We start from the raw sequence: 21,821 nt of genomic DNA, 5'->3' as shown, positions 1-21,821 counted from the left end.
TAGTAGGTTTTCCGGTGGGAAAAGCTACTATGGGGGAAAAACTGCTATACAACACCGGTTTATTTTGTAAATTTGATTTTAAATTTGAAAACGTCACGATCATACACTATTCTTGCCGCAGTGATTTTATAGCCTGAAGCAATTTCAAATATTTATTCAAATAGGAAGGAAATATGTTAGAAACTCACTATTGTTTAACTGTTAGTGACGGTTCTTCCCATAGTGTTATCGTTTCCCTATTGGTTTCTAATTAAAAACAACAAAAGTGAACATGAGTACTGTTAATGTGATACTAGGCTTAAGGAAGTTATCCTTTGTACGTTTCACTTTCTTGACTGAACCAGGAAGAGTGATATTAGAAACAACAGAAACATTCTTCCTTATCATTAAATTAAAATACACATATCGATAAATAAAAATTAAAAAAAGGCATTAACGTGTAATGAACTGAAAAAAGCATACAATTTACAGTATGTATCTTGAAAATATTCCAATGTAGATATGAGTTGTTGGATTTTTAAACAAAAATGTGCTGTTACAGAAGTTCCCATGAGATTTTGAATTCGATATTTTTACATGTTTTTTTTTTTGTTTTTTTTTTTGCAGCTATTCATTTCAATGCATGTATAGATATGACACAAATCATTTCTCAATACATACTTAAATGTCATCTCTAATTAGCCGGGCTCTGCTGAAAGCTGTAGGCAGGCAAATCGCCAATGTTACTATAAATAGCACTACTTCAAAAGTAAACAAAAAACCGAACAGCGTCAAAGTAAAAGCTTCCGCTATACCAAATAGTTACACAAAGAGCCACGTTTTGTCAAGAGTGTTGGTTTTTTTGCTTGTTTTATTTTTAATTCCGAGAGAATTGTCTATTTTCTTAGTGTTCTTATTAATTCACGGCAGCAACTGTTGAATTTTTTTCCACTGTACAGACATATTTTTGTTTATAGCCGCTTACATAATTTGGCCGCTTTCTGACGCTTTGCCGACATCAAAAGCATAATTTTCAGTCTTTACTACACAATATGCATAAAGACACATCAAAAGAGCCTGGCTTTCAGTACTTTGATTTCACCTTCTCCTACTCAAAAATACTTGGTACGAACTTTTAGGGGTAAGGAGAATGTTAAGTTTTATTAATAACTTGTATGCAAGGTAATACGGTGGGTTTTGACTCCCTCTTTTGAATTCGCAACTGTATTTGTTTATGATTTTAAAAAAATCTTAAACACTTGTGCATTTTAACCCTGACATATTTTCCGAAAGCTTTGAAAGGCACCAATATTCTTTGAAAAGTCAACTGCATGGTATTACATGTAATTGTATTAAAAGCCATTAAAGGCTTTGATTTATAGGTAAGTAATGGTACAGTGCTCTTTTCTAACGGCGATTTTAGTTTTAATTAAACTAGACAAATTGTTATTTTTTAAACTAAATTTAGGATGCATTAATCAGGCAATTGAGTTTATGAAAAATCATTGAATTTTGAAATTCATTGAAACAATAAACATTGTCTTATATAGGTTCTCTTTTCCTAGTCATCGACTTTGAAATTTTAATTTCAAAAAATGCAAGGAGAAAACCATTTTAAAGATCTTGATAAAAATTATATTTACATAGTAATAACATTAATAAAGCAGTATAACAATAATTATCACATTTATAGATAAGTAAAACTCAAAAAATTCTTATATGTTTGATGTAAATCATTACGGGTCTGTTTATGCTATTTTAACAAATTAACAGATCGAGTGTTACATGTATATACTTCAATATGCAAACTTAATTCTTTGGGACAATTAAACATGTACATTGTATATTACAAATTCGTTATCCGTAGTACTTAATCATTATACGGATATACAGCAAAATATTTACACTGAATGTTAATTTCCCCTAATGTTTACATTGAGAATCTACGACATTCAATATTCAGTAACACACACCAAACCTGATCCGGCACATGAGCACAAGTAAACCCCATCACGCGCGTTGAATCGAATAAATTATCGTTAGAATTAATATTGTTTAAACTTACTTTAACAATTTGATATGCAACTTATGAAACATATAAATAATCGTTAAATCATATATATCCTATCTCAGAAAAGAGTTCCCCCCGCAAATTGTCTGGCACAATGTGTTAAGCCACAGAAGCGCACTAATTAAAATGTTTTATGGCTGTTCCATCTGTTATACAGCCATAGGACCAAGAACGAATACAGTGGCTTTAAAGCGACGATACAAAACTGTTTCATACAAATAAACATCACAATAAATAGAAACATATGCATTGGATGCTGATTTTTTAACATCGTCGGTCAAATTACACACCAGGCTGTGCATACACATTATCAAATTTTATTATTCGGTATTATGTACATGTTTCATACACTTTATTTTCCACTGTACAGTCAATGAATTCATCATCATATGGAGGCGGTGGGAACTCGTCCTGAGAACCAAGATCATTGTAGGTTCTGGTATCAATGGAACCGGAGGTGACGTCATACGTTTTGATGCTATTCTGCATTGATTCGGGTTGGGGTGTTTGAGCATTCTGTCTCATTTTAAGTACCCTGTTTAAGAAAATAATGAAAATATCGAATTATTTCTTCAGTTGGCTTTTATAGATTACAGCACTGTACAGAATTGTGATCATACATACATGAGGGTGGCGATTAGAATAAATAAACAGATGAGTCCAAGGGTGGTAGGAATGACAATAGAAAGTGTTGTTGGATTCAAGTAATTCAGATCTGAAAAAAATATAAAACATTATCAAATATTATTACAAGGAACATTGTATCTTCTTTGGCACAGCAAATTCTTCTTTATTATTGATATAACTTTACAATAAAAGGTGATGAAAGTGCGACTATATTTCTACGGTAGTTTTTATGTTATAGTTTTAAAAAGTAAATAAATAAATCTTATTGTTAACGAGCAGAAAACAAATTTGGCTTGTAATATTTTGATTTAATGACCGTGTTTCTGTCTTTACAGTAGATTTCTTTTGTTTCGCACAGGAAACAATATACATATGAATTTGTGTAACTATTTTTTATTGTTCATTTAAAGTCTTTATAACTAAAACGTTTGTAAACATTTTTACCAAATCCTAATATCTTAAACAAACAATTGAAAAACAAAAAAAATTAAATTTAGTGAGTGAACCCAACTTATTGTGATTCCATTCTAGTTTTTCAAGCCTATATTTATACATGTTACATTTATATATGTACATACATGGTATACATGTAACTACACATTTTGTGAAGTATATATTTCTAGTGGAAGATCAGACCGATGTACATGTTAAACAATATATTATTGATATTATTTATTCATTACGCCCAAACAGGGTTCATATTTTACCGTGTATCTACAGAGAAGCACACTGAACATAACATTCCTTTCATGAATCTTTGCTTACAACGATGTGGGTTTCTACTCCATCCTCTTTGTTACTATAATTAAAAATCTTTTATATCGAATTATATTTATTGCGAGTCTGGATTGTTCATCTTAGGCAATATAAAATGAGTGTATTTAATTGTATCAAAAATAAGTAAGAGTACGAAATAAACAATAATGGAAATACCACATACCATATCTCTTATGACATCCAAAAGTAGCATTGCAGATGTCTGCAGAACATTCACAAGTCTCCTCGCAGTTGTCTCCGTAATAGCCAGACGGGCAAGACATGGTTCAAATAACCCTAGTGTGGCCTCGTGGGCAGCCTGGAAAGGTAAACTGACAATGATAATATCACTTCATTTAGGGGAACGAAAACTTTTTGAAATCACAATCTTGTCTTAAATATTATGTTGAGTGTTTCTAATCAATATAGAAAATGTTTTTACGTTGGGGTAATATAGTACTGTCACATTAAGAATATTTCTTAAGAAATAAACAGCAACTTAAAAAGTTCACTGGGATATAAACTTGGTTGGTCACGTGATCAAATCATGTGAAGTCCGAAGGGCTTCTCAGAAGATTTGATCACGTACCGAGTTCAAACCCAGCTGAACTTTTTAACATTGCCGATTATTAGTTATATTTACGTTTCAGATTGGCAAATTGTTCAGAACTGTTAAAACTACCGAGATTTTGTAAAACTACCGAGATTTTGTATTAAGAATAAGACAAGCGATAAGCGCATGCGATTACCATTGCGACGTCACGAAAAAGCTCATACAAAATTGAACGTTTTCGCTATTCTACAAGTTCATATAAGAAAACTTATTTGCAAATGTAAAAATGTATTAATTTAAAGATATTTTCTGTGGGAGAGTCTCTTTATGTAAACAATAATTTAAAGATATTCCATTAATCAAACAACTAGTAAATTTAAAACATTTTATACAATTAATGAGTTTTAATACTTAAAATAGAATAGTCATTCCCGATAGAAAGTTTTCAGACGAATAAGAAAAAAAAAACCTTTTTAAGACCTACATGTACAGAGTAAACCAAAGAAATAGAATCAGTTTATAAAAGCTAACATCCAAATCGAATTCATTTGGCGTTGACCAAAATGCATTTGCATGTAGGCACCAATATTTGTTGTAAATTATAAAGGAAAATTAAAATTGACAGATCCAATACCTTATTATTTTCTTATCATATGAAGCAATATTTACCTGTTTCAGCGCATTTCTTGCCAATTGCCTGTTAAAATCAAGAAACGATAACGGCAGATGTCAAAATAAAACATATGACTTCCTCCTTCATCCAGTTCTGTAGTGTTCTCAGAATCCACTTAACCCAACTGCAGGGAAGTTGATAATTTGCGGAAATTATTAATTGTTTGAATTAAAATAAACAAAAAAAAAAATAAAAGTAATTGACGATCTCTCTCTCTCTCTCTCTCTCTCTCTCTCTCTCTCTCTCTCTCTCTCGTTACCAAAAATAACATTAATGTAAATGGAATAGTTGTATTTATAAATTCAATTGGCATGTTGATTTTATATTTCATAGCTAACCGCATTGTATTTATAATGTCAATTGTAAAATCATTTATTGATGTATTGACTTCCGTGTATATTCTTAATTTAGGTTATTTGTTTTTTTCCTTGTTTGTCGTCTGTTTAAAGTTTGAAACATTTCCCTTTCTTCCGCATCTTTTCATTATATGAACAGCCCCCATGTTTGGAGATACAGAAAAGCATCCACAAATGGAAAATAACTTTGTATTTCAAGTTATATATAGTGTTCCATATGATATGCAGAGGTTCCAAGTTATGTTGTTGCAAAGTTAATTTTCTTTTATCATTTTAAACTATAAATACTCAAACTCTTGTTCCGTGGTCTTTTAGACAATCGGCAACACACATTTAACACATTCTTTCAAGTTAAAATGTACTTTTTCAAGAAATTTTACTCCTAAAAAAAGGAAAGAAAAACTGACTCGGAAATAAACGAAAGCAACATAATAACACATTATTCATTAATATAAAATTATTAAAAAATGTTGATATATAAACAACAAAATAATACTTTTTAGCTCACCTGAGCCAAAGGCTCAAGTGAGCTTTTCTGATCACAATTTGTCCGTTGACTGTCGTTGTCGTCGTCGTTGTTGTAAACTTTTCACATTTTCATCTTCTTCTAAAGAACCACTGGACAGATTTCAACCAAATTTGGCACAAAGCACCACTAGAGAAAGGGGATTCAAGTTTGTTCAAATGTAGGGCCACGCCCTCTTTAAAGGGGAAATAATTGAGTATTATTGAAAATTTGTTGGTATTTTTCAAAAATCTTCTTCTCAAAAACTATTCGGCCTGAAAAGCTTAAACTTGTATGGAGGCATCCTCAGGTAGGTAGTGTAGATTCAAGTTTGTTCAAATCATGGTCCCCTGGGGTAGGGAGGGGCCACAAGAGGGGGATCATGTTTTACATAGGAATATATAGAGAAAATCTTTAAAAATCTTCTTCTCAAAAACTATGAGGCCAGAAAAGCACAACTTAAAAAAGGAGTATCCTCAGATAGTGTAGATTCAAGTTTGTTCAAATTATGGTCCCCGGGGGTAGGGTGGGGCCACAATTGGGGGATCAAATTTTACATAGGAATAATTAGAGAAACTCTTTAAAAATCTTCTTCTCAAAAACTATTAGGCCAGAAAAGCTCAAATTAAAGTGGAAGCATCCTCAGGTAGTGTAGATTCAAGTTTGTTCAAATCACAGGCCCTTGGTGGTATGGTGGGGCCACAATTGGGGAATGGATTTTTACATAGGAATATATAGAGAAACTCTTTAAAAATCTTCTTCTCAAAAACTATCAGGCCAGAAAAGCTCAAATTAAAATGGAAGCATCCTCAGGTAGTGTAGATTCAAGTTTGTTCAAATCATGGTCCCCGGGGGTAGGGAGGGGCCACAAGAGGGGGATCAAGTTTTACATAGGAATATATTGAGAAACTCTTTAAAAATCTTCTTCTCAAAAACTATCAGGCCAGAAAAGCTCAAATTAAAATTGGCGTGTAACCATCCTCAGATAATGTAGATTCAAGTTTGTTCAAATCATGGTCCCTGGGGGTAGGGCGGGGCCACAATGGGTGATAAATTTTTAAAATTCTTCTTCTCAAAACTATTAGGCCAGGAAAGCCCAAATTTAAATGGAAGCATCCCCAGATCGTATAGATTCAAGTTTGTTTAAATAATAGTCCAGGGGTGGGGTGAGGCCACAATGGGGAATGAATTTTTACATAGGAATATATAGAGAAAATCTTTAAAAATCTTCTTTTTAAAGACTATTTTGGCCAGAAAAGCCTAAACTTGTGTAGAGATATCCTCGGGTAGTGTAAATTCAAGTTTGCAAAATCACAGTCCCTAGTGGTAAGGCGGGGCCGTGATGACGGTTGGAATTTTTACATAGGAATATATAGAGAAAATCTTTAAAAATATTCTGGCAAAGTCTTGGTCAAAAACGCAGTACTTAGTGTGAAAGCACAAGATTATGTTTGATGAAACCATGATTCCCTAGAGAAAAGTGGGGCCAACAAATGGGGGGGGGGGGGGTATATAAGAATAGAGAAAAATCTTCTTACAGGTACAACAACAAAAGGGGCTTACCAAAAAAATAGAGGTAAATAAAAATTGGCAGATTTTCAATTTTTTTAGCAAGATCTACTGTACTTAGTTGTCAAGATATTTTGACACTGTAATGCTAATTTGAACAGAATGAAAGCAATTGTTGCTCAGGTGAGCGATGTGGCCCCTGGGCCTCTTGTTTAAATTTCTTAATTATTTAGATTTAGGGACTGCATTTTATAGATTTTGTTTGCTGTAGATTCCTTGTTAACACAACGATTTCGCCGTTTTGCAACATATCGCGAGAATATCAAATAGCAAATGCCGGTATCTCATCATAATTATAGTTTTCTATGGTTATTAAGTGAAAGATAATTAAACAAGAGGCCCATGGTCTACTTCACTCACCTGAACTTTTTTTTCCATCATAAAAAAACCTGAAGCATTAAACACCCCTGCGAATGTGTTCGGAATGTTTTCTTTATCGTTGCTTTGTACATTATAAATCCAGAAGTTTACAAGATTTCATCGAGTGGAGATTTGTTCAGTTCCTGTGAAATTTCGAGCGGACGTATTAGTGTTCGGATATTTTTCTCAAAATACGCAAGTACTGGTCATTTTTTATAACATATCCTACTTTGATTTTAAGTTTAACATAAAAATCTATTAAATACAGGTCTTATTTCATCAGCTACATGTAGCTATTATATAAACTAAACGATGATATTTAAAACAGAGTTATCGTTCGTGTTCAACCACTCTACACGTGATTAACAATATAGACATGGGTTGCTCAACAAAATCATAGCCATGCTTGAAACTTTTGGCATGCAATACCATGATTTTTTTTAAAAAGAATGGGTGTCTGAAAACTTAGTAAATCGAGCTATTGTAAAGGAACATTCTGCACAAAATGTTAAAAAAATGTTAAAGTTTGTTTCACTATTGATTCTATAACTAGGTCAGGCTCGGATCAAATATTAATCCTAAAAAGGGGATCGCTACTAAGCATGTTAATTGTTGCAATAGCAGACTTTTTGACTACAAGTACCAAAAAATTCTAGGAAATAGACTGTAAATACGAGGCACGATTTTTACTGCGAAACTGAAAGGGTCTAATAAAACCACGTGGTCTAGATTTAAATGACAATAACATTCGCAGGGGTGTTGAAGTTCTTGAGAAGTCGATGTTTAATCTGTTTTCCATTTATCTCTTTTTAGAACTTGGGACCCTTTTTAGGCCTCAATATTGGCCCAGGGATTACCGTTTTTAACAATTCAGAATCTACACTATTTGAGAATGCTTGCTTAGTAATTCCACAAACTACAGCATTTAAAACCTTAAGAAGATTTTAAAAAATGTTTCCCATATATTTCTATGTTGAACTATGAATTACTCTTGGGGCCCTAATTCTGCTCCGGGTATCGTGTTTTAAACTTTTAAGAATCTATAACACTGTGCCGGATAATTATGTCAGTGCCAAGGTGGCATATTTGCACCCGCTAAAGCTGCATATATCGAAAAATTCAAATATGCCAGATGATAGACCATTGCTTAAAGAGTTAACAACCACCTTTTTTATCATTGGATCTCACCTGTCAGGTGAGATATTTACCTTCCAAAAATAAATTCCTATAGGAAAAACAATATTCCTATAGCCAATTTGAAATTTCCTATCAGAATACAAGAACTTCCTATAGGAATTTCAAATCCGATAGGATTTAATGAAATCCAATTGGAAAACTTAATATCCTATAGGAAAACTACATATCTGAATAAAATTCCTACAGGAAATACCATTCTCCTATAGGAAATATAATTTTTTTAGGACTTTAGAAAATGCTATAGGATTGTCAATATTTCCTGTAGGAGAATCAATTATCCTATGGGAATTATCATTTTCCGATGGGATATTAATTTTTAAAGGTAAATATTTCACCTGTCAGGCAAAACACGCTAAATACAAAAGTGGTAATATACTCTCTAGACAATGGTCTATCATTTGGTTTACATGGATTTTTCCAAAACTGCATCTTCAGCGGATGCAAAAATGCCACCTTGGCATTGGCATAATTATCCGGCACAGTGTTCTATACTATTTGAGGATGTTTGCATGGTAATCTTATAATTTGTTACATGTAATTCATAAGGAGATTTAGACTCTTTACTATATATAGAAGCTTTAGAGTAAATATTTGCATTTCTGGTTCAGTGTTTCCTGAAAGGAAGTTTTTATGTCGCACATCTTTTTTACTGTTCCGTAATTATCTCCCCTTTTTCAAGAGATACGCCCTTTATTTTAACAATTTATATCCCCCTGTCCATAAGGATGTTTGTATCGTTTAGTTAAATTTGACCAGTGGTTCTTGAGAATAAGAAAAAAAATGTGAACAACAGCCAGAAGAATAGCAGGTGATAAGAAAAAAATTTAAAAGTCTGTGAGGGTTGCTTATCGCAATTTCATTTCCTGAAGCAAATTCTTGCAAAGTAATATAACACAAAAATAACAATGCATTTAATATAAATACACATGTTTATTAGGAAAATACAAATTAGCTTATCAAAGCAATCATTATCGGTTATATTAATAAAAAATTATTTCTAAAAACCTAGTACAACATTCTGCATTTGTATTCAAAAGATGAGAGTTTTATACAATTAACATCATTTTAAATTCCTATTGCATTATTATATACTTATAAAATAATGTTTACTCTTAATTACGAGACCCGAGCAATGACAACTCATAATGATACATGAATTGTTGTAACAAGGTTGTTTTAATTTAAAGTAGATTAATTCGTCATCTTTTATTTAAAAATAATGTATCCACAGATATAATTTCTAGTTACCATTTAGATGACAACCAAACATATTGATTCTGCATAAAAAAAACAACACGTATTTACAACATTTTGATATATCATTCACTTGTTTTATACCTTTTTTTTTTTTTTACAATAAACAATGTTGTTTTCAGTAAGGGCCTAAAGCCTGTATGAAGTTTTCTTCAACCAACGGCGGCTTGATCTTCACAAAAACGTTAGTTGACCTTAATATTTACATGGTGTTGAAGTGTATGTGACGTCATGCGTGACAGCGTCACCGATAATCAACATTCCTTATTTAAATAATCATTTCCTAAACTTAAAAAATCAGTTATCTCCGACTACTTGAGTATCCTTAACTTGGTTTGGTCAATATTACTAGTATGACGTGCTTTTTCTCCATTGATTTCTGATCTCTTCTCTATTAATCGTGACTCCGTGACTAGATGGGCGACGATATGATATGGTCATTAAAGCATTACTTCAGAGAGGTGGTTAAGAAATGGCCGGTGTGCGCAGTTCAAAGTAAGTTCTTGCATCCTCAGTTGATGATGGGATAAACTTCGTTTGCGTGATTTTATGTTCGGTATTCTTTTTCATCTTATATGCACTATAAAGGAAAGTTTAAAATCTTACTTTCACTTAAGTAGCGGTCACACGATGCTATTTTATCTTAATCTGATTTTCAATCAACTTGCTCAGGTAAATCGTTTGGAGTCGATTTTGGAGGTGCTCACACTATAAGAATTAATAACCAATTTTCAGTCAAGAAAATCAATTCAAATTGATGATAATGAACAGTAAAAAGTCATTGTGATGTCCCGATTCTCGTCAAAAAGTCGTTTGAAAATCGAACACTATCATCAATATTTTCAATCCACTTTCAGATTCTTAATTGACTTCCATACCTTGCTTTCGACTTTGTACCTAGGGTGTCATTCATTGCGATTTTAAGTCGGAAGCAAATGGAATGAGAAAAAAAATCGGATGAAAAGTCGCAGTGTGACTGCACCTTAAGACCGTTAATAATCAAACTTATTTTGACTGCCTTAGATTTAGATCATGTAGTAACCATTCAAATCATAAATTTTAAGATATTGTTTATTATAGATTATGTACAGATGATCTAAATCAAAATTTGTAATAACATTAATCATTTGCAAAATTTTACTGAAAATTATCACCGAACTTCTAGTTTGTTTACCGGTATTTTTGTAATATAAGTCAGGCCCTGCCGTCACAAAATTTTTCAAATTTCTCGTATCGGTTCCCAACTTAAATCATTAAAAGAAACGTGCATTAAGTCGATGTCAATACTTAGACTAGAGGCTGAGTATTGACTTTTAAAAAATGGTGACTGCGGGACCTGAGAATATTAATGACAAATGAGTTTAAGAGAAAATGTATTTCAATTAACAAATATGCCAACTTAGATTAGTCTTTCTAGTAAGGAACTATGTCAGTGGTAAAAAAAAAATAAAAATACGTACATGACTGTGCCGAATGGAACAAATAAAATGACGAGACCAACAGTGGTAAGAATGATGGTGGGAAGTGTAATAGCATCAAAATAGATATGACCTTAAAAGAAATATTATGTTATACCATGTTTTATAATTATTTTTGTTATACAACTGAAAATTCTTGTTTGTTAAGTAATATGATTTCTCGTATAAATAAAGCATTGTATTTTTCCGTCTCATTATTTTTTTTTTAAATCAGCGTATCAACAGAATACAAATAAAAAAAAATTATGCTTAACCCTGCATTACATAAATACAGTAATTTTCAAAATTTCAAAGTTTCTACGGTATGTTCTAATCAAATAACAATACAGACCATCACCCTCAATGCAGCCAAATGTTGCATTGCAGAATTCTTCAGAGCAATTGCAATGTTCTCCACATTCGTTTCCATAAAATCCGCGTGGACAAGCGGTAGAACAGTTGACTCTCATATAGCCTGGAGGGCAAACTGAAGCAAAGAGGAGTAATCATTTGGTCTTTGTGTCAAAATTAACTTTTTACAGTAATATAGTATGAAAAAATATAATATGAATAAGCTTAATCATTAGGACTTTGACGAGGAAACTTTTTCAACATTTTTAAAGAAATACCCGTTTCATCCATTTTTTTACATGTTGACAAGAACACAAAAATTTATTAGAAAATATTCGTTGTGAAAGTTCATACATTAATGTAGGAAAACATTTCTTGTGTGAACACCGAGTATGCGAAGACAAAAGCATTAAACTATATTTCCTACAGAGTAGGTATAAGCAATATTTACAGGAAATAATTTTTTAATGTTACTGTATTTTTAAAAAGGAGATCAAAGCATAAAAAATACGTTTTTCTTTGTGAAACAGAGAACTATTGAATAAATTGTATCTTGAATAATCTAAGGTATACGACCGAATGAAGATTAAAATGAAACATTATAGAATCAAATATGATATCTTTAACAGTTTTTTACTTTATATGAGCAATTGTAACTGGAGAAAAAATATACTATGATTAGATTTTCTAAGAATTTTTATGTTTACTAAAATTATTTCAATTGCGTACAAATCATAACAAATGAAATAAGGAATCAAACCAATTTCCTCTATTGGTATGGCATTATTCGAATAAAAAAACACATTTCCCGTTTACAAGGAAAATCACGATTCAAATTTTCATAAAACTCTAAATTAAAATGAAACCTTTTTCACTGACACATCCAGTCGTTGCATTACAAAATTCATCAGGACATTCGCATCTGTTTATGCATTGATTTCCATAGTAGCCCCGTGGACAATTTGTAGAACAGTTTTCACCAGAGTAACCAGGCAGACATTCTGAAAAAAAACACGAAGGCATTTGCAGATGCCCTTGAAACAACCTAACAAATGAAATAAAACGTTAAGCATGAAACCAAACCCAAACAAGGGCCCGTGAATTTCATTTTAGAAGATAAAAAGAAAAATTGGTATAAAATTGCAATTTGCGAAATTTCACGAAAGTTTTTGATCCACAGCAATATTACGGAAAATAGATTCCATGATTGACTATTTATGATATTTTAATGTAAATAATATAATTCATTAGATACTCGTGAAGTTAAATCAAACTAAATGCAAAACTAACTCATTTATTGACTAGCAAAGAAATATTTCTAATTATTGAAAGTAGAAAACACACGCGCACCCTTTTTAAGTACACAACCAACTGTTGCATTACAAAACTCATCCGGGCATTCACACTGAAGTGCGCATAGTTTTCCATAGTAACCTCGAGGACAAGGGGCGGAACAATGAAATCCATGGAGTCCATTTGGACAAACTGAAATACAAACAGAACCGCTAAATGAATGTCAGTCGATATTGTAAGCACGTCTGTTTTTATATACACTTTGGCTAGTATGAGTGCGTATTTAATCTGTTCGTGTGAATGTTTGTTTGAAAATTTACGTTTTAACGTTTTAAATCAACTAATTCTCTCTCTTTCTCTCTCTCTCTCAAAACTGTGCATCAAAAACAATTCAGATACGTTTGTGAATTAAACGAAAGATATGATCCAGTTGACAACCTACACACACAATAAACAAATATCAACATACCAACGCAATTTTTGGACGAATCAAACATGTAGCCAGCACAACAACTGAAATATACAAAGATTATCTCTGAACGATTGCCTTTTTGAATGCAATGCATACCAAATTAATACATTAGGGAGACAGTGAAAAGTAACGGATACAACAGCCTATAGCTACATATTGATAAAAATCACGCTAATAAATCAAAATGCACGATTAACAGTTTTGATCGTAATTGCAAAGTTACAGAATTACAGTGTCAGTTTATTATCTCTTACAATCAATTTTATTGGGTTTTAGATGTATATTTTTCATCAAAAATTAGGAGGTTTTTTTTGCGTAGTTACAATGTTCACAAACTTGTGCATTGTGATTGTTTTTCGATCAATTCTTGTTCTGTGCATTAATTTTAAAATTGTATCATTTTCCCAAAACTTCCTTTTCGGTTACCATATATACAAATTATCAGAATGTAATCGTTTCTTACCTCGTTTCGCTACATCTTTTTTCAGTAGTCCCTTCAAAATAAAGAACAAATACCGCCATTATGAAATAGAAACTACACATCTTTCGTCTGTATTATTATGGTTTGCGTTATTTTATCAGCCTAAAGTCTTGTCTGTAAAATTATAATTATATCAACGATAACTAACAACACTCATCGGGAAGTTATGGTTAAATACCCGGCATTGTTGCATGGGAGAAAAATAGACGTACATGTACATGCGTAATAACTTGCAATCACATATTTCGATTTTAATGAGATGTTACATAGCAATTTCGCCACATATGATCCACATTTGCATAGGCTTTCATATAAGAATCACACGAGAATCGTGTGTGTATCATATGTATATCAAATCATAAGTGTATCATATGTATTTACATCAAATCCTGTGTATCATCTGTGGCAGATCATATGAGAATCATATGAACACTCAAATAATTAACATATGTGGATCATATGTGGTGAAGTTGTCTTTATGGAGTTTACCATTATTTCGAGTTTAAACATGAACACATTTTGATTTGTTTATTATGGATTTTTTTTTTACTTATAATGAAAAAAAATTACTTATAATAATGAAACACCATATTTTGTATCCTATAGAGCCTGACTGTAGTGGGTTTTTTTAATTTTACTTTCAAAAAACTAGGTTACTGGCGTGCTTTTAAGAATGTGGAGAATTCGAAAAATGTCCTCCAAAATTATACATTATGGTTGAAATTTTCTTAATTGAAAGTATATCACTCAGTCTCATAAATAAACTCTGAAATATAAAACACAGAAACAAGACTAATTTTAGCTTAAAGATATGTCTTTTACAAATTAGTAATTTTTAATTGTTAATAAGTCCAATTAATTAGTCTTGGGCTCATTGACCATTAAAAAACCCAACAAATATATAGGCACGTTTAACTGATTTTGAATGATATTATTGTTCCATCATTATTAATCAGAATTATGATTTTTAGTTATCTTTTTGTAATTTTTGTTTGTCATTTTTACATTATACCGTTACAAGTCCCTGAGTTAGACAAAGACATTACATAAAAATAGAAACATCCAAAACAAAAAAATAGCACTTCAACTAAAACTTGCAATTGAAAGAAACTATAAAAAAAACAGCTACAACATCATATACAGTTTTGTATGTCAATATATTTGGTAAAGTTTTGGCCGTTCAGCCGATCGCCCGCTCTGAAGTAATAAACTGCCGAATAAACTCTCAGCTTCACTCCTCAGTGGGCTAATAAAGCTACTTATTTTCAAAAAAGTCCCTGTGATACAATCGACAATCATCAATGTTACAAACACCGAAGGAAATTCCTTTTTAGATTAGTAATTAACTGATTAGTGTCCTGTAAGCGTTGTATGTACATGTATGTGGTTTGATATTGCTAATTTTCATGCAGTTTCCGTGTGTATAATCTAACCCACCGAGTAGAATCGTCAACACGTCACAGTATGGATCCTAGTGTGAATGATCATATTTGGCCGGGTAATGTTTTTTAGCGTTTGGGTAGAAAGCAGCTTCCGCCAAATCAAATGCATCATAAATTGCCATATATATATATATATATATATATATATATATATATATATATATATATATATATATATATATATATATATATATATATATTGAGAACAGTATAATCTAATTGAAAGCTTGTGCTTCTAATCTCTCTTTACGATTCAATATTTTGGTACATATACATATATATTCAACATGGTCAGTGTTGTTTCTTGAATGAAATAGAACTGTAACATGTTAATGGTCTGCTGTGTACACAAAAGATTCAGAAAGCGTTTGACACAGACAAGTCTTCATTTACCTTAAGGGACGTCGAACAGGACCTTTGCGATAGTCATCAGCTTCATGTACATAAGTCATCATCGACATTTATTTTAGATTGAACTAAATTTTACAGTTAAATCAAAATAAGCACGTGATAAGTTTCATGATGTTTAATACATGTAACACCGCTTGACGTAAAAAAATACAAAACTAGTTAAAATGTATGAATAATTCTACTTCCTACAAATCATTTATTTAAATATCCCATTTTGTACATCTTATCCATGTATCAAAAACATGTGTCATACATAGGAATTTTTTCATGTGAGTCGGTGACGTTTTTATTTTCCTGAAATGGAGGAAAATCGACTGGACCACACAGGTCTGCCACTGGTAAGTCGTTCTCGTAAGGCGATGTGACGTCACTGGTTTTTAACTTTACTTGCGAGTTTTCCAGTTGTGTATTTTGTCTCAATTTTAACACTCTGTTAAAAAAGAAACACATTTTTGAATTAGATAAATAAGTTAAGAATAAAGTTCGGGGATATAACATTGTAAAGGTATGCAATTTAGAAGCTCTATGCCAATTATGTTAAACAAAAAATCTAAAGAAAATATAGAATAATATTTGTTTATCTGGAAAACATGATATGACATCAATAATGAGGTAGCTTGTTGATATCAAAAGGTACATTATCATCCCCTGACTCGATTCTTTTGTTTTTTTAACCAATGTAGATTATACATCATTCTATAATAGATGATAAAGTGATGCATTATAATCATAGTGAAATCTACATCCGTTATAAGAAGGTCATAATGTTCAAGTTGAGTCTATATTTTTTGATGAGCTTTATCTATGCGCTAGAACTTTGTCTTTCTTGTTAGAAAGGGAAAAAGTGATAAAATGGGTAATACGTACATGAGAGTGCCGAAAAGGATGAACAAAACGAGAAGCCCAAGGACGGTAACGATTATCGTTGGAAGTGTTACTGGGTCTAGGTAATTCACATCTGAAAGAGATATTCTATTCAATTTTAATGCACAAAACAATAAGATGTTATGATAAAAGAATTTTGGAGAAACATCTGGTTTATTGTGCAAACGCTGTATAGAATTATGATTCATATCTGACCAGTTAATAAATCTTTTGAGGTAGACATTGCATTTTTTCAAATTATAAAACTGATATTTTGGTCATTACCTATTCACTACTTAAGAAAAACTACAAATATTTTATATTCAAAATCTGAATATTATTAGTTTTCCAGGTCCAATCAAGGGTGTACGGTGGTTTACACCGGTAGGTAACCATACACCCTGAGGCCTCAGGGAGGTATTCCATACGGTGTATGGAATACCACCCGGGGTAAACCCCCGTACACCATTGATTGGACCTGGATAACAAATTTATTTCCTATGTTGTGCAAATTTTAAAATTATGTTTTAACAGTGCTTTGCAACTTGAAAATCAATTAATATTAAAAAATGGAATTGAATTTGTATTGAAAATCATTTATTCATGCCAATAGAATAGTAAGAAATAGAGATTTTGACAAATTATTTATTCATTTACTGCATTGAACGTAAAAAAAGTTTTGCGCAAAGATCTATAGGTGCACTTGTAAACAAGAATTGCATTGTGACGTCAGATCTCGCGTTATAAGCGACATAGGAAATAAGTTCCTTTATCTCATACGTGTGGTGTATATTACCCGTGTGATAAACCTTTGCTATATCACACGGGTGATGCTATATCAAATACTTCCGGTCGGAACTACTTTTGACACAGCCCCTCGCTTCAACGCTTCAGTGACCTATTTTCGAAGATTTGCTAGTACTTTCAACATAACTATATCTACTATAAAAATAAATATAAAATTGATTTTGTCAAAGATTTAAATTACAAATATGAAGAAAAACACATAACTGCGTAGCACAGGCGTCGGAACCGGGGGGCTATTGTGAGTGGGGGGGGGTTTAGCCCCCCCCCCCCCACCTTTTTTGCAAAGTTATTCATAACCGTAACCACAAGACCCTTTTTTCTTGTTTGTCAAGATTTTTGATAAATTTATCCCAGGTTCAACTTTCAATTTGCTTTGTGAAGTTTATAAAACTACAAATTACGTTAACTATCAAGGAGTTTATCCTGACGACGCGATGAAAACAGAGCGCTCTGGTTGTGTTTATATACAAGAACTTACCGAAATAATGTTTCATGAGACTTTTATTCCACCACCAGTAAGCATCCTTATTCACTATTTTCAATTTTGAATCATAAGGCTAGCATAGTGTTTGTTTTATTAAACACCATGCATCAACAACTGTTCCTCGTTCGAGTAAATTCAAACTAACGAGCATTCGCAACTTTGTGATTGTCAACAAACTTGATTATTCAAGTCTTCTAATCGGAATTTCCATTTAATCAAGTGAATAAGCTCTAAGAAAAATTATCTAGAGCTAAAAAATTATTTTAAGGTTTATTTCAGTGAAACTTTATATTAAAACAGTTAGATTTATCTTAGGAATGACGTACTAAATTGTATTGCGCAAGGTCACAATAGCCGCATAACACAACGTTGCATCATCGTTTTTAATCTTTGAAAAAAAACCCCAATTTGGGTCCCACAAGGGACTGTCTCAAAAGCTTCATAATATAAATCAAATTGTATGAGATAAATAGAACATCTATAATTGTGTGATTTTATATTTGCTTTATCCAACTCGTTGAAATGGTTATATTCGCTCGTCAAGCCTCGCGAATATATACACCATTTCAACTCGTTGGATAAAGCAAATATAAAATCACACAATATAGATATCCTCTATTTATCTACATACACGCGGGGATGTTAAGGAAGCATATGGAATCTGAGTTACATGTAATTCCGTGAAATCACAAATCTTAGTTATCATGTACATATTCAAATATCTAAGAAACGAAATGTAGACCAAATACAAATAAAAAATACTGAAGACAATTTTTTTCTTCATAAATTAGTTTGTATTACGTAGATTTACACATTGATGACGTCACGACTAAAAGTTGAATGGAAAGCATTGTAAACATATTCAAAATATAACTAATCTAAGAACTCTTATAAAGTATTGTGGTGTGATTTATTGAGAATTGGACATATGAATACTGGGAGAGATGTTAGTTTTATCAATCATTCGCTAAAAGGTATGTTAATTTGCTTTCATTTCTCGGCCAGGCTTTCCTCTATCGTTGTTTACGATATAAAAATCCGACTAGAACAACACTACCCCGTATATATTGAACTTGAAATTTTATACGTATCGTTAGTCTGATAAATGCTTAAATTGAAAAGTGCTGCTAGAATCCCATGTTTTGTGTTGTTTTGATGCAACATACCATTTTCCGTGCAAACTTTATAAAAGTTGGGAATGTTTTACGAGAGCCGGATGAATAACTATTTAATTAAGAAGATCATAGAATTCTAGCAGCGGTTCTGATTAAACTGAGATGTTTTGCCTTCACTTGGTATGTTTGTTTTATTTTGGAAACCGCGGGGTAGTGATGTTCTATCTCATTTATGTTAAGGAATATACGTAGGCTATTTATAGTTGTCACGTGATAATGCACCGATGTGGCAGTAATGTACTACCCGATTTCATTGCACTGCCAATTTTTTTAAAGGATAATACTAAGTTTTTGATTTTATTCAAAATAGTTATTCAATTTCACGATTTTGAATATAACAGTCAAAATAAGACGCTAAATTGCCCGTATGCTTCCTTAAGGCCAGACGACACGTTCCTCGAGAATCTTTTTTGTATCTCCTCGTAATAAAGAGTTCCAATAAAAAATATTGATTTTATAATTATTTTAAAAATGATTAAAATTTACTTGAGTATGGTTATATGTCAAGATGGCCGAGTGGTAAGGACCGTGGCCGCTCACTGCCAGAAGCGTATAGGTTCTAGAGGTCGCGAGTTGAAACCCCTGCCCCGGCCGAGTTAGAGTTCCAATATAGTGAATTTAGCTGTGCTGTATATTTATTTATTTTTATATCAGCAATTCAGTTGTATTTTCAAGAAGATTATATAGGACATTGCATACTCTAGTATTTTGCAGAAATGCCTGGTAAGGTACCCTAATTTTTTGCAAGAAAGCTTGTCAAAGTAGTAGTAAACCATTAACAAATTCATGGAAAAAGTTATGTAAAATTGAGGAACGTGTCGTCCGACCTTAACACCCCCGCGCAGATCTCTTCGTCATCTGAAGGAGATCTATATAATTAGAAAAAGAGTACAGGCTGATATGGGACTTATAATGAAAATGTTATAGTACAATGTATCTTCATTTATGGTTTTTATTTGGGGGGGGTGGTTCTATGTAACTAACTGATTGGCAATAATGATAAATGATCATAAATGAATCTTTAATCGCTTCATATGGAAAATTGAAGAGAGATATGTATACATGAACAGTAAAATGCTTTGTTTGGTGGTTTATACGGGTTATGAAGGTATCGATCATTGCTGACAAAGTCTACCGAATAACCTTGGTTCCATCATACTCATAAACCCAAAAGAAAGCATTTTATGTTTACTTCAACCATGTTTAACGGAAGATAATAAAATATACAGCCTTCAATGATACATACGTTTGTACAAATAGTGATAAATAATGTTATTATTCATGTTGTTGGCACAATTGTTAACTTTGCCTAATAAAACATTGGATAAAATAAAGTCATACTTCCATTTAGATATTTTTTCAATGCAAATGAATTGAATGTGATAATAATCCTACTTTTTATGTTAACAGAATTCTTTTAAGATAAAAAAAATTATGGAAATACAACATACCAACCGATCTTTTGCAGCCAAATGTTGCATTGCACATTTCTTGAGGGCAACCACAAATTTTTCGACATCTGTCTCCATAGTAACCGTTCGGACAGGGAAAAGAACAATTTACTCCATAATATCCCAGTAGGCAAGCTAAAACAATCAATTTTCATAATGAAAAAGTTAAACTACAGAAATATATATTAACTTGTTTTACTGTTTATGATATAGAATTTTCTGGTACGTTTGTTGTTTATTTAGGAAACATTTGATATGGAAGTAAACATTCATGGAAATAAAATTAATAACCTTTAAATGGACGTTCCAATGATCAAAGTTATTTTCAAATAAAATGTCGGCTTTAACTGACATTTGGTATTTATTTCAGACTGCTTTCAATTTTGATAGCTAAAAGCAACTAAAATGATTAACGTAGATTGGTATTTAAAAAGGCAATAATAACCAAAGACCTCAGCAAAAAATAAGTTGATGTAAAAACAAAACTCACCTACACAATCCCCAGACGAATCAAAATAGAACCCTGAACAACAACTAAAAAGTAATTAAACAATTTTTACTTCATCATTTTTCAAAAATATCAGGCATAAAATATGAAGAAAATAGTATTTATCAGTGTAAAATTTTTAAAATCAATAAGAAATGAAGACATTTTAAAACAAACTTAAAATTATACATACAATGCATTTACAGCAAGAATGTAGAACTGCAGGAAATCAATTATCAAATTTGATCAACTTTTAGTATATTTACTAACCTGTGTTCACCACATTTCTTATCAAGGTCAGTCGTATGGCCAAGATGAAGAAAACAGAAGAAGAACCATAAATGTTGCATGTCTACTTCTTCAGATTTCCTATTCAATGCTCGAAATTGTGTCATTAAAGCTCGAGAGTATTCAACAATACACGGAAATAATTAAAATTGAAATCGCTCTTCCACTGCAAAAGACACTCTACGTTTTGAAAATCGAGAAATTTTGTGGTTGTAAAATGTGAAATGTTTAACAAGTTAGGATTACTCTTCCGTATAAACAATTATTTGTTCGTTATCTGGCATGTGTTGGACCGATCGGTATAAATACGTTCAGTCGGTGGTGTTAGTGTCAGATCGATTAAAAGTATACTGTGAGCATGCTTTTCATATCCTACAAGTTGTATAAACATTTTACATATATGCAATTATAAGTATTTCTTCAAACCGAAATACATGATCACTATGTGTTTGAGAGGG

The 21,821-nt window shown here is 31.9% G+C and overlaps 3 protein-coding genes across 3 annotated transcripts; all 3 read right to left on the bottom strand.

Annotated features, from left to right (window-relative positions):
• Positions 1 to 2,351: 2,351 nt before the first annotated feature.
• On the bottom strand, positions 2,352 to 4,865 carry LOC128185684 (uncharacterized). The gene is made up of 4 exons (XM_052855311.1): positions 4,656 to 4,865; positions 3,618 to 3,752; positions 2,675 to 2,765; positions 2,352 to 2,585 (listed from the first exon to the last, which is right to left on the bottom strand). The coding sequence occupies exons 2-4, from the start codon at positions 3,715 to 3,717 to the stop codon at positions 2,381 to 2,383; spliced, it is 396 nt and encodes a 131-aa protein (XP_052711271.1). The 5' UTR covers positions 3,718 to 3,752; positions 4,656 to 4,865; the 3' UTR covers positions 2,352 to 2,380.
• Positions 4,866 to 9,719: 4,854 nt separating this feature from the next.
• LOC128185685 (cell death abnormality protein 1-like) lies at positions 9,720 to 14,067 on the bottom strand. Its single transcript, XM_052855312.1, has 7 exons — positions 13,937 to 14,067; positions 13,471 to 13,514; positions 13,059 to 13,193; positions 12,575 to 12,709; positions 11,710 to 11,844; positions 11,361 to 11,451; positions 9,720 to 10,480 (listed from the first exon to the last, which is right to left on the bottom strand). Exons 1-7 carry the CDS (start codon positions 14,014 to 14,016, stop codon positions 10,366 to 10,368), a joined length of 735 nt encoding a protein of 244 aa, XP_052711272.1. The 5' UTR covers positions 14,017 to 14,067; the 3' UTR covers positions 9,720 to 10,365.
• A 1,779-nt stretch (positions 14,068 to 15,846) lies between these two features.
• Positions 15,847 to 21,483, bottom strand: LOC128185681 (uncharacterized). The gene is made up of 5 exons (XM_052855306.1): positions 21,346 to 21,483; positions 21,079 to 21,122; positions 20,589 to 20,723; positions 16,675 to 16,765; positions 15,847 to 16,237 (listed from the first exon to the last, which is right to left on the bottom strand). Exons 1-5 carry the CDS (start codon positions 21,468 to 21,470, stop codon positions 16,042 to 16,044), a joined length of 591 nt encoding a protein of 196 aa, XP_052711266.1. The 5' UTR covers positions 21,471 to 21,483; the 3' UTR covers positions 15,847 to 16,041.
• Between the last annotated feature and the right edge of the window lie 338 nt (positions 21,484 to 21,821).

The sequence above is a fragment of the Crassostrea angulata genome, chromosome 5 (genome assembly GCF_025612915.1).
Source record: "Crassostrea angulata isolate pt1a10 chromosome 5, ASM2561291v2, whole genome shotgun sequence".
NCBI lineage: Eukaryota > Metazoa > Mollusca > Bivalvia > Ostreida > Ostreidae > Magallana > Magallana angulata.
This window is presented reverse-complemented; position numbering and strand designations above follow the sequence as displayed.